General features: G+C 35.6%; 1 protein-coding gene across 2 annotated transcripts in view; it reads left to right on the forward strand.

Moving 5' to 3' along the window:
* Positions 1–14,598, forward strand: part of lztfl1 (leucine zipper transcription factor-like 1) — a 121,800-nt gene that overhangs the window by 47,245 nt on the left and 59,957 nt on the right. For both annotated transcript variants that reach the window (XM_087308162.1, NM_199587.1), the window contains 3 exon segments: positions 11,807–11,864; positions 12,275–12,346; positions 12,447–12,512. In XM_087308162.1, coding sequence (XP_087164288.1) covers positions 11,807–11,864; positions 12,275–12,346; positions 12,447–12,512 — 196 coding nt within the window.

The following is a 14,598-nucleotide window of genomic DNA, read 5'->3' on the forward strand; positions in this document are numbered from 1 at the left end:
TAGGCCATTCACAATACAATTATGTTAAGATATTTCCTTTACTTAGTTTTAACTTAAATACTTTATTCCAATCTTATTTATTCTCCAAATTATTTATTGCCTTATCAAAAGCTTTTTCTCTTTTTCTTTAGTCAATCTGCTGCATTGTAATTTATCCTTCAACGTTTAAGGACTTTTATGATTAAACCTATTAAAACTTAAACCTAAATTATTTAACATTCATCATAATATATCATTACGCATTTAAAATTTCACTGTAGAATTTCCTTATAACACTTTTTCTTACTTAAAAATTTGCATGATAATAATTTCTCTCTCAAATTGACAGGAGTCTGATTTGATGCAAGAATGGGTAGCTAAACTTTTGTTCTTAATTTCCTTCTGTAATGCTTGAACTTAATTTGGACTTTAGGAGCTACTTTGAGATGGACTGTCAGACTATCCCCCCTCGCAACCTGAGACACCTAGCTTCAGATTGGCGCTAGTCTTTTCTGTGGTGTTCTGATGAAATTCCTTCATATCAGGGCACTGTGTTTCCCCCTCTCTCTTTGGGCTGGCTTTTTTCTTTGACTCAGCTGACGTAAAGTTCTGGTGGAGCGTTTTTTTCTTTTTGATCAGTTCATCAGTCTCTTGTTAGTGTCTCTTTTGAATGTCTCTGAGCACATGTAGCTTTTTCAGTCCTCAGTAAATCCTGGGTATGCAGTGCCTGCATCACTGCTGTAGCATGTCACAAGTGTCAACAGCCATTTTGCTCATTGTGTTTTTCAAACACCTTTCCATTTGCCAGTGTACTCAGATGTCTGGTAGGTACGAGACTACAGTCCCCCAAAGTTCATCCCTATGTCCTCTTAAGTAATATATATAGAATTTAGCTCATGACTCTTTTTTTTTCCCATTTTTTCCTTCATCAAATAAAGACTCCTTTTATCTATTTCTTTTATTAATTTATTTATTTATCTGTTTTTGTTTACTGTTTAACAACTTATTTTTTCTAATTCTCAATAATTTTTATCATATGTAAATATGCTTAATTTTTTATTTGTTAAATGTTCTTATAATTAATTTCTTTGGCTTCAGATTGTGCTTCACTTATTTTTCCTAATCTTATTCTAGTGCTTCCTCACTAGGTACATTACATCTTACATTATTTTAATATCTCTAACATTTCTGGTTTTAATTCACCAGCACTACATGGTGCTTACATCTGATATAACTGTTCAAAATCCTTACTGCAATAGCTTAGAGTTCATAGTACTATTTTAACTCTACATGTTTGTTTACTTTAAGCATTTTTCCAATCTGAAATGCAATTTTTAATTTTAAATTAATTTTTAGGTACATAAAATATTAATTATATATAATTTTTGAACTCACTATGATGTTCTTTCATTTTTCCTCAGTGTCTATGCTTTACATCTGACTCACTGCTTTTACTACAAATAGCTGTTGGCTCAGATGACAGCCTGTAGCTGACTTTAAAACAGATGACAACAGTCAACTTACTCCACAACAATTTTTTATTGCACTTAAACATAATTTTATCTTTTAAAGCCAAATCTTATTGTCTTTAAAATGTTACTGTTTTTTCTAATTTTTATCTTATATTTCTTTATAATATATATTTTTAAACATCTTCTCTTTTATTCTATTAAACAATGTTTGGACCTCTTTTTTCTCCATTTTCCTATGCTTCTTTTCCTTTTCAAAAATTAGCATTTTTATCTCTTAGATTTTCCTAATTAATTTTTTAAGCTTATTTTCCTTAAACATTTGATCATTAACTCTTCAATTAATCAATATTCATTAAAGTTTTTGTCTTCTAATTTATTTATTTATTTTTATTTATACTGATTTAGTAAATTTATTTCCTTATCAATTTAACAATTTATCTCCATATGTAGTTAGTTTTATGCAATTTTTGAATTTCTTAATATTTATTAGTATAGCTTCAAGTTGCATTTTTATTAACACTTTTTATTTATTAAATCTTATTCTATCATTAATATTTTCTTATTTTATTTATCTTATTACATTACTTTATAATATTTCTATTTATTTAATATCCTTATAATATATCTTTACTCTTTAGCTTCTATCTGTCCTGTGAAACTTTTTGTTCTTAAAATAGACAGATTCTTACCACTCCTGAAGCAGACCTTCTTCCAGACTGTCGACATGTCAGGAATTTCAGTCCCCTCTCTGCCTAGTTCATACTTAAAACACTTCAAACACACAGAGATTATTCAGAAAAATGTTTAACTAGTATATTGTTCTTTTCAGTCTGTGTCTTTCAAATGCAATATGATCTCAATTAATTTTATGAGGCTTAATCCTCCTCTGTATCACAATATCTTCCCTAAACTGCATCATTCTCTATCTTATTGTTCTTAAATCACACAACATATGCAATCTTCCTTTTATATTATAATATAAAACGATAATTCTTTTAAACTCACTCTTATTGCAAACATACTACTAGACACAATCATACTTCTCACTCATTCTAACTCATCTCTTACACTGTGTAACCTGAACCTCACCTCTATTCTAGTCTCTCTAGATCAAAGGTGAAGCTTCTAAGCACCCCAGCAACACAGACAAATACACAAATACTTACAATTACATAAATACACCTCACTCCTCTTGAGTGACCTGTCTGAACAGCCTCTAACCTTAGAGCTGTAACCACAGAATTCTTCACTACACTCCTCTTGAGTGCCTGTTACTTCTGCTCCCGTCTTTACTGTCCTTCAGTAAAAATAGCATTTCACAGGATTTTTGCCTTTTTTCCCCCAGCCTCCTGCATAATAATATTTATCATTATTAAAACAGAACGGGTACTCCGAGGTCTTTGCGCGCTTCTCTCTACTTTATTAATCTGCTTTAATCTCTTAACTGTCACCACACTTTAAGAACTTCCTTTTAAAACATAAATATGCTCTATGCATATTCTTCATAATATTAAAAATTTCCCAAATATGAGTAACAGTTACTAGTTAACGTTTATCCTATCCGTCAAGGCCCTCTTAGGAAAACACAGATCATTTGCATGCAAATTGTTATTTTCTTCTGGTATTCAAAACCCCATTGTTTTCCTTTTATATCTTTACTTTTACTTTTTTAGTTTTACTTGTAGTTCGTTATAGCTGGTGAAACAGTTCAAGTGACTTTTTACCGTTACAAGCAGGTCCTTGGTAGAAAAAACACAAACGTATAAGCGAAAATTGCTTACCGTTTTTTATTGTGGCCACATATTTGTGTTTTTCCTCCAAGCCCCAGCATGTCCAGTGTCACCCGATCGTCTCTGTCCAGCCCCACGTTGGGCGCCATTTGTCGTAAATATTGACTTCTCATTAATTACAAATTATCAGACCAGAGGTTTTGAATATCAGGAAATAGACTTTATTCTCCATAATAAAGCCGAGAAAGAGCAGAGCAGACCCCAGAGCATTCTGAAGTCTCTCCTGGACACCTTCTGAAGTCTCTCCTGCACCTTCTGAAGTATCTGTGTTTATTACAATTTTTATACAGGATTATTTGACACACCCCTAAGTCTCTTTTTAACTCTTGACCATTTTTGAATAGGTTTTTTAGTCTAAGGGGTCCTGCTATTCTTGGCTCTCAGCCCACTAGCTCATGTCAGCAGAGATGTTACAGGTCTGTGTCAGCAACTGTTTTGACATCAAAGTTCTCTCTCCATAGATGCAACTTATGCAAAAGGATTAAGTGTTTACATACATTGTCATGAAAGCATAATCACTTGATAATATGTTACTCATTCTAACTTCTGACACATATAGCTTCATAGAAGTATTTAACATATATAATCAGTGCTTTACATATTCAGTTATTCTACACAATCAGTCACTCAGCCTTCTCCTAGTGTTGCTCCTGTAGGCATACTCATCTTACACAGACATATCACTGTATTTTTAACACACGCTGGCATGTTTGCTGCAAACACTACATACATTTTGTGAAGAGAAAATTAACTGCTTTACACTTAGAAAATACTTTACACTGAGAGAATAGAAATCTTCTTCACTCTCACCAAAAGAGTGCAGTTTTTGCCATTTCCAGATGTATTTTAACAAAGTCCTCCTAGGGAATTTATCAGATCAACACAGACATTGGGTATTTTTTTAAAGGCCTTAAAATTTCTGCCTTTTTCACTGCCTGAATATTTACATGTTTAGTGAAATTCCTCTACTGAAGACATCTACATGCCAATACACATTTACTGTGATAGCGCCACCTGCTAACAGAAGGAAGCTTGGCATAAATCAGTGATTATTTTATTTATTTATTTTTCTAGATTTTTATATTTATAAGCTTAAATCAGGGCTGTGAACTGGTTCAAGGAATGAAAATAGAAACTAATGACATTTTGCAGGAACAAAAACAAAAAACGAAAACATATTTTATTGTTCTCTTTATTATATGAGTTTGTGAGACAAAAAGCATCAATTTAAATCATGTGTACAAATGAGACTGTGCATACAATGTGAAATGCTCATGAAGCAGACGTCATGAGTAAGAGTCGTTTCTGTTGCGACGAGCTTGTCTTAAAGGTTAAAGAGAACCTGGCTCTTTCATGTTCAAAGGAATGTTTTGGTTTAAGTTATTGCTATTAAAACTTGTATTTATAAAAAATTAATTATTGTTTGTTGATTGTTTTATGGGTCTCTATAGAGAAAGTTCTTTTGTAAATATTTCACTTATGTCAAATCATCTGATGAATCAATTTGTAATATTGAAGGATGAGGGTCGGATCATATATATATATATATTTTTATTTTAGTTCACACCAGTTCAGATGTTGGGAGAAAGGTGATACTTGCGGTCTGTTCGTGATGTCCGAGCTCTCGTTATTGAGCACGTGGTTAATGTTGCTCTTTGTTCCTCACGAGGTTGTAGTTTCAAGTTGAAGCGGCAAAGAGGATTCTGGGCGGTGCAATATCCTTTCCGTCTGGGTTTCCACCTGCTTTCTTGGAGGTTTCTGAGTCTCTAAGGAAGTTGTATAGAGTTGAAGAAAGTTTCAAAACAGAGGCCTTTGGAGCAGAGAAGGGGGTTGCTTGGAGTTGGGAGAGAGAGGGGGAGCTCCCAGGCAGCGTGTTTCAGAGCAGAGAGAGGTGCCAAGGGAGGTCCCAGGAGAGTTTGAACAGAGAGATCCCAAGAGCGTTTGAACAGAGTGATCCCAAGAGCGAGAGTTTAGCTTGGTCTTCAACTTTTATAGGGCTGGTTCGGATCCACCCTCCATGGAAAGTTGACCAATTAGAAACTAACTTCCTTGAATAGTAATTTACAGCTCTTTGTCTGAGGCAGAAGAATTTGCATAGGTAAATTTTATGCAAATGAGGACAGAAATGTTAAAGTCTCTTAAAACGTTAATATGTTGCACTCATATTAAAATTAAATGTCAACAATCGATTTGTACAGCGAGTAAGCTTTTCAAAAAAACCACACTTGAACAGTATAAGAGGATGTTTAGCTTTGGTACAATTAAAAATGATATGCAGGAGTATTAAAACCAAAAATATTAATACAAGAGAAAGGGAAACTTTGCAAAACATATGATTGAACATAGAGTAAAGTTTATATGAAAACAGTGTTAAATAAGCAGTTTAAATAGTCCTTTGTAAGTCATTCCTGTGCTTAGTGCCGCTTGCACATTCCTTTGGGTCGTAAATATCTTGGAATGAGGTTTCGAGCCTTCTCTGGGCAAAGTTGGCTGGTTGTGGAATAAAATGCGAATTATTTATGTGTCTGGTCGGCCATATTCGTTACACCCCTTCCCTTTGTTTTGTTCCAGCCGTTTCTTGATTACTGAGTTTCACCTGTGTTCACCCCGTATGTATTTAGTGCAGTTACATCCTGTATTTATATTACCAGGTATAGTTCCTTGTCTGATATGGTATAACCATCAGTGTTTGCAACACTAATGTAATAAATGTTTCGTGTGCATTAATCCATCATTTAGTAATACTGTCCGTATGACTCTGAGACAGTGAAGTAGCATAATGACAAAAGCTTTAAACACAAGAATAAATATTTTCAATTAGAAAAACAATTAAAACAATTAAATTCTTTAAATCAGAATATTATTTTAAGACTTATATATATTTTTGCCCAAATAATTGCAGCCTTAGTTAACTCTTTCCAAAATGTTGACTGGTAGAGAAAATAAAAAGGAATAAATAAGTCACACGTATAACATGAGTCACGTTCTGAATAAAGCAGCATCAGATCACGGTGGTCCCGTGAGGTCAAATGGGTCATTATTCCACCTTATTCCTGATAATGAAAATAAAACGAACTTTCTACCGCACTTTTTTTTTTTGTGGGCGTGCAAGAGTTTAGGCAGCTGTCTTTATCATTTGTGTTTGAATAGTAGAGACGGAAAGAGTGTAAATAATGAGCTCTGTGGTGGGTGAATTTTGCATAGTGTTCTTTCCATACAGACCACCAAGCGAGACAACATGTTTTCAAAAAGAGTTGGAAAGTGCACATTTCAAGCTTCATGCAGGTATGTCTCATATAAGAGGCAAATGTTTGTCGATATTCTGCTGTGTGTGTGTGTGTGTGTGTGTGTGTGTGTGTGTGTGTGTGTGTGTGTGTATGTATGTATGTATATATATGTAGTGATAATTGGATTTATCAAATATTAGGGATGCACCGATATGAATTTTTTAGCCGATACCGATAACCGATAGTTCTTCAGACTTGGAGGCCAATAGCCAATATGTATAGGCCGATATTTATAAATACTTCAAAATGGTATATTTTTATACAGCAAACTTCATAAAAGATTGAACTGCTCTTATGAACTAAATAGTCTATACTCAAAGCAAAAAAGCTTTAACTTCAAAATTGCAAGGTGATTGTAGACCTATATTCATGATTTCACATAAATCAGCATGCAAAAAATACATTACTTTCTTTTTTTCATATAAATAATATAAACATGATAAACCGCTGTGAGTTTCACTTAACTGTAGAGGCAGAGTTGCCATCATAGTCAAATTTCATACAAAACCTGCATTGAGCTGACTTTATGGCAAACATAGAGCAGAATATAAAGACTGAATGAGGGGCTGGTCGAGAGCCTCTATGACTGGATTCATCTCCCCCCGTGCTACAGTGTGTGTGCGCGCGGTGACCGCTCTCACTCGAGCTTGTTATCATCAATATGAATATTCCGATCAAACTGAATACATCTTACATCAACAACACATGACCAGCAACGCGTTGATAATAACAAATAATCAGATTACAAACAACCGTTATTTTTACACGTGTTGTAAACAAATGTGCGGGTCCAGCTGCAGTTTGGGGTGTGTGTGTGAAGCGGAGAGGGAGAGGGAGAGAGAAAGGAGGAGCGGTTTTTGGGCAATGAGACTATTTTAGGTGACTGATTTGTTGTACAAATCAGTAATAAATATTTTGGACCAAGTTACATGTGTCCTCGTTCATTCACCGGCTGCAACTAAAAGAGAAGGCAATTCACCACGAAACTAATATTTGTTCGGCCCTGGAGTAATAAATTAAGATCCCCTGCTATCTCTACACAACAAAGAGACAGAGCAGGAAAGTTTTATACATGTAATATTTTTCCTGAGGCGATTTAAAGCAAAATACATAATGACACTCAATCAAACACATCTACAATGATAAGGAACATGGTTACTTACTGACTTATTAACGCACAGCAATACCACATAAAGAAATGACAGACTTTGAAGGAATAATCAGTATGAGGAGAGATCCATTATACTGCACTAAGCAAGTCTAAACAAGTTGCGCCCACGCGTGTGCGGCACGCAGGTCTGTACAATTACGTAATTTATCAGCTTAAAGATATTGGCCTAATTTAGACATCGAATCGATAACGATAATCTTAAAAATAGCATTTATCATCCGTTAACGATATGGCCGCCGATATATCGTGCATCCCTATCAAATATTAAAATCAATATTTAGGTATTGATATTAATAATGATATTTTAGCCTCACACGGGGCACCAAGTAATGCAGTGATAATTGGATTTATCAAATATTAAAATCAATATTTAGGTATTGATAGTAATATAGATATTTTAGCCTCACGTGGGGGCACCTATTAATGTAGAAATAACAGATAAATAACTCCTTCTAAATGGGGCACCAGACATCTTTCCGCTGTCAAAATAACTAACAATAAAATATTGTTAATTAAATCATACATATGAGGAGTTTATTATCTGGCCAAATCTGAGGGATAATGAGATTGTTTGACTTGTAGAGCCTTTTTCTGTATTATCAACACAAGGAAGACACAATTGTAATAAAGGTGTATTTATCAACAAAATAGTAATCACAATTACTAAATGTACAATAAATGAAGTGCATAGGCGAGTGATGAAGGTGATTAAGTTAAGGTAAGGTAAACCTTATTCTACAATAACAAAGAACAGAGGAAAGTTTTTGTTATTAATGAATATCAGTTATAAACGTCTAATTCATTAAAATATTTTATAATGAAACACACTATGCCAAGGTCTAATTTAGAGGGTTGGAAAGTGGGATATTTACGTTTCTGCCTTTGATGCAGTGGATGGAAGAAGTTGGATCTTCCTGCAGGTCTTGAAGCATGAAACGAGCAGACTTGGCTCTCCTGAGCTTTGAGTGAGAGAAATCTGTAGTTTTTGGAACACGCAGACAGGAGATTTCTGAAAGTGGTGGTTCGATGTCGGGAAAACGCAGACGTCTTTATCCTTGAGCATAGAAATCTGTATCTTCTGGAACACGCAGAAAACTGAGATTTCTGGAGGTGGTGTTCTGATGTCGGGGACACACCGACGTCTTTATCCTTGTGCGTAGAAATCTGTGTATTCTGGAACACGCAGAAATTGAAGATTTCTGGAGGTGGTGGTTTGATGTCGGGGACACGCCGACGTCTTTCTGAAGGTAGAGTTACTGGAAATCTGGGACACGCAGATTTCTGGAGGTGGTGGTCTTGAAGCTATGGTTTCAAATGCCTTGGAAAAAGCAATGTGAATCCAATTACCAAATCCTTGCTGAAACACGCAGCAAAAATTCTGATGTCTAGGACAGAACCCCGCAAACCACCATGAACCACACTTTGACCACACTTTTAACCACACACTTTGACCACACTTTTTACCACACACCCTTTCTCTTTGTTTAAGAGAATGTCTTTTAATACTTTCTCTGGAAGGCGGGATTAAAGGATGTCACCTTTCAAATCCAGCATTGTGATCGGATGATCCTGTGAGTTGGTAACTGGGAGGTGTCATCCATAATGTGGCCTGCATTTGCATAGTCATAGTCCACTGGTTAACTATTATAAAATTTAAGAGTCTTAAATATTTTCCTATTCATAATTCACTTTCCAAACCACATCTAATTTACCCAAGGCATTATTTGCAATATATAGTCTAAACATCACTATGTAATGTTAATCTTTACCCAAGCATTCATATATAAACCTTAATAAGCAATGTTTCATACAATGAAGTATTTCAAGCAGTGCATATTAAATATATGCATGATCATTTGAATATACAGGTATATAAAGTAAAATTTTCCATTTGTGTCTCTTTTGTGAAATGCAAGTTTACTGATCCATGTGTCTCTTTTTGTTTGAGACGACGTGAAAAGTTGATTGGATCAAGAAGCAGGTTCTGGGCTCTTAACACCTTTTTCTTTCAGATAAAAAAAAAGACAGATGGTCACTGTCTCAATTGCCACTTTCTGATGAGCTTAAAAGGCCATGAAACCCCCTCGTTTCAGCAGGGTGTTTTCACACCTCAAAGTCAGAAAAGTGGGCGTGTCCAGCTCTGTTTAGGGGTTAGTGTCGGAGGAACTAAAGTGGGAGGGTGTGGGAGTGTCTATTTGGGCATGCGCAAGTTTCAGTCAAAATACACACAGGAGAAAGTGATGGTGTTTAACCTACATGGACATCTGTAGTCGAATTATTTGCCAAATTATTAAATGGTGGACTTTAACTGCAGTTTGGCTCTTTTATTAAGGAAATTCATTCATGCCCCTCGCGACAAACGAGATATTTGACTCGAGGATCTGCTCTAAGCGTGTATTTTTCATGCAATGTTTGATACTGCACGGCGAATGAGAGAAAAAAAAACTCTGCATTTTCCGGAAACTTAGATGCACACGGCAGGTAGCGTCAGAAAGCCGCGTGTGTTATTCCGGTCACAAAATGCGGTGCTAACATGTTTGCAATTAGTGCAATAGTTAACTTAGTTCAATACGAACAAACTGAATAAACAAAGATCACTGGTCGCTCACTTACCAAATCTGTAGAGACAGGACAATCCCCAGCAACTAGAGCCGCGTCTTTATTAAAAGGAGAATACAAGCGAATCCGGATCTCAGCGTTTGCAGATGAGAACAGCTCTCAGGTAAACAATAATCCAGATGAGCTCTCACAGAGAGAAAATGAAAACGAAAGCAAACTATAAAAGCAACACTTCACGCTTGTTTTGCCAACACAACGTGGCGTCTCTGTGGTATAAGCACTGTGACAGTAATGAATATTAATGAAGTTGCACAATAGAGCGTGCTGATTGGTTTAAACCAAGCCTTACTCATGCATTAATGCATCACACTGTAAGACGTAATAAGACTCACTCTGGCACAGACGTCCAGTCTGCACGCTGGAATACAACACTATTATGTCATGACCGTGACGCAGCTTCAAAAATTCGTTTCAAACTGCAAGTACGAATTTGCTTGAAATAATGCAAAAACAACCAATTTACACTTTTTAGTGAAATATAGGTGTCCGAATAGTGTTTTTAGCAGTGTGGGACACATATACGACTGTCAACAGCTCAAAAAATGTGTTTTGGTGTTTCGTGACCCTTTAAGACAAGGGTCAGAGTTTAGAGTTAACTCGGCAGCATTTGTTTATGTTGGAAATTAATTTCCACAAGTACCAGGCTTTTTATATAAATATATATATATATATATATATATATATATATATATATATATATATATATATATATATATATATATATATATATATTTATATATATATTTATTTATTTACTTATTTATATAATAAATGTCATTCACAGCCTATGCAAGTTCTGTTCACTAAAGTAGACTCAATTCAGATGGTGCGCAACATATCTAAAGAGCGGTGGAGACGTGTTCGTGCGATGTATCTGAGCGACGGGGGTGAGTTGTGCCCAACCTACTTGAAGAGCTAAGAGGGATGTGGTGGAGAGGGGTGTGCGATATATTTAAGGACCGGGGGGAGACGCGGGATTTCCAGAAGATAATCATTAGTTTGCGGCCATCCGGGAGTCTCTATGCATTTGCAGGAAACTTCCGGAACACTTGGGATGTATGGGAGTACATTAACATTACTAGCCATTTTGCGAGCTAGTGTAGCGCATGCCTGACTTGAGTGGTGTTTGAGATTGGCTGTTTTGTGTCGGGGTCCAGGGTTGCGGGGGCAACAGGGGCGGAGCCAGCATGAACAGCATATATATATATATATATATATATATTAAGGGTGTAACGATACAGTGTCATATTTTGCACTGATTAAAAAAATGCTAGTAATGACGGCGTGGTCTGTCGACCTCAGAAGGTTCAATTACAGTGGTGTTATAATGATATTATCTGCGCTGTAATTGAGGATTTATTATTTATTTTTTACCTTGTTGTTATTATTATGTTATTAAAATTGTTTGTATGTGACAGTTTTTTGTGATATTGTTGATTAAAGTTTAATTCAAAAATAAAATCTCTCTCCCTCTCACTCTTTTATTAGAGAGTTGCTGGAGCAAGTAGCTGAGTTTGAGAAGACTGATTTCAAACCCAACATCAAGGTGAGCTCATTGCAGGTCTTGACAGAATTCTGATAGATGTAGTCTGCTAAAAACTTAATTAACTGACAAATTATAGCTGAAGCTTGCATAAAGTTCACGTTTGTGACATACATTTTTCTATTTTGCCATGACATGCATGTGATATTCTTAGTTTGATAATTATAGCGATTAAAATAAATTAAATTAGACTAGTGAAGTACTTTATGAGTTAATTTATTTACCAGTTTATTTAGTTTATTAAACAATGATTGCTTTGTTTTATTTAGCAAATAGAAGTACTTTAGATGGGCATATAGGTTGCTAATCAACCACACATTAAGTTAATATACCACAGCACACCAATTTTGAGAGAAAAAAAAAAATCTGTCCATAAAGAGTTGCCTTCAATATATATTTTTTTGTGCTTTTAGGCAAACCAGGAGACCACTAAGCCAAAATTAGCACCGCTGAATGAAGGAGGTGTTTCTGAACTACTACAGAGGGTAATTTTTATAGTTTGAACAATTTTATGTTTATAAATGTAATGTATGTAAATGAACAGTAACAGAAAAAAAACTAAAACGTTTTATTTGTTTATTTTAGGAAATTTCTAGACTACAAGAGGACAATGACAAATTGAAAGCCAGACTGAGAACCCTGGAATCTCGGGTAAAGGAACTGTAATAGTAATAACAATAAAATAAAAAAAAAACTCATAATGTCTTAATATACTGGTCAAATCATGGCTTGACACCTACTTTTTTTAGAAGGAGCATACAACATACAAGTCTTTTTTAGAGCATAGTAAAAGTTAAATAAATGAACAAAAGGAGAACTTGATTTATTTGAATACAATTGTAACATGGGATCAGGGTGACAACAGGGGTCAGATCAACATGCAGTTTATTAGGGAATTGTTAGGCAGGCAAAGGTCACAACAGGTACAAACAGGAGCATAAAGGTAATCCAAGAGTGTAGTCAGAATAACAGCCGAATGGTTGGCAGTGTGCAAAACAAAAAGAACAATAAACAACACTGGTCAAAATCATGGAAATGCAAGACATGAAAAACACTAGTTATGCTTACAGAGGAATAAGACTCCACAACAATGCAACACTGCTGGCAACAATGCAAGGCAATCATAACATCAATAAGTTTATATAAGAATCAGCTCTTTGGTTTAAATCACATTTAAACTTTGGGGATTTAAATCTAAAGATTCGAACATGATTCACATACAATTATTCAAAGCTTACACTTAACCTAATATTTGTCCAGCAAATGGAATGATTAGTGTAAAGCAATCTTGTATTATATTATTACGTGGCCAACAATAACAATATAAAAACAGTGTCTAATTATTTAATGAGCAAAGTAGCAGTATCTATAGCTGAGGCATTAACTTATAAAGCATACAATACACCAACATGGATCTTAAAAACGAAACAAAAGTTTATTGCTACTCTATAACACAACAAACTAATGTACGTAAAACAACAAACGCACATACATACACACACAAGCAGTTTATGAAGAGTTGTGACTGAGTAGATTCAACTTCTAGCATTTGCTAAGTTCTTAGCATTACAATCTGAGAGAAACCATAAAAGCAGAGAATTTCGCTATTTTTTTACTATAATATAATTCACACCAGTTTCAGCAATAGATTGATACGTTGTTTGCGTTACTTGCGTTCTGATGGAATTTTGGTTTCCTCGACTGGTCCAAAGAGAAATCCCAACAAAGCTGATTGGTCAGCATAGCAACTCCAGTGACGTGTTGCAATTCCCTCGTCAGTGAAGAGGGGTTTCGTTACTTTCAGGGAAGCTTAGAGACGGTTGCTAGGGATACAGATGTTGGATGAGGCACCATTGTAGATGAAGTCCTTCTTGGGGTTCCTGTAGTTATGACAGAGTTTCAGAGTTCTGATGAGTTGACGCGATGGCTTGTTGTTGAAGCGGTTGCACAAGCAGATCAGGGGTCGAGCCGGCAGCAAGAGAGCGTCACAGTCTGCTCCGTGATGTAACGAGGCTTCCGGCGAGGCGATGTAACAGCCACAGCAAGAAAAGAGTGACGTCTGGGCAGCGACTGGCAAAGACGACTGGCAAAAGACGACAAAGAAATTGTCCTTGTTCAAAGTTTTTAGGCTTTGGGTATAGGCTGGGCCTGCACAGGGATTGTCCAATCAGAGAATCAGTTGGGTGGGATCACACCCCCATTCCCTCCTCTATGAGGCCGGGTTGACACATTGCCACATTGATTGGGAGTTGTTAAAATAAAGTATCATAACATGGACACTTTTCATAGTATGGTTTCTTCATATAAACCAATGCATTTGAAACTTTCCTAGCTTTCAATTAATACTAAACATGAAGCATTTTACAAACATTCGTATAATTTCATTTACCACCGAGGGCTATAACTCAATATTCAATTCAATTCAATTCAATTCAGCTTTATTTGTATAGCGCTTTTACAATGTAGATTGTATCAAAGCAGCTTCACATAAATGGTCATAGTAATTGGAACAGTGTGGTTCAGGTTTTAGTGTTTAAGTTCAGTTCAGTTCAGTTTAGCTCTGTTCAGTGTGATTTAATCATTACTGAGAGTTCAAACACTGAAGAGCAAATTCATCGATGCGTAGCTCTACCAATCCTGAACCATGCGAGGCAGTGGCGACAGCGGAGAGGGAAAAAAAACTTCACCTGATGGGAGTGAAGAAAAAAAACCTTGAGAGAACCAGACTCAGTTGGGC

Source organism: Danio rerio, chromosome 24 (genome assembly GCF_052040795.2).
Source record: "Danio rerio strain M-AB ecotype USA chromosome 24, GRCz13ab, whole genome shotgun sequence".
Classification (NCBI taxonomy): Eukaryota; Metazoa; Chordata; class Actinopteri; order Cypriniformes; family Danionidae; genus Danio; species Danio rerio.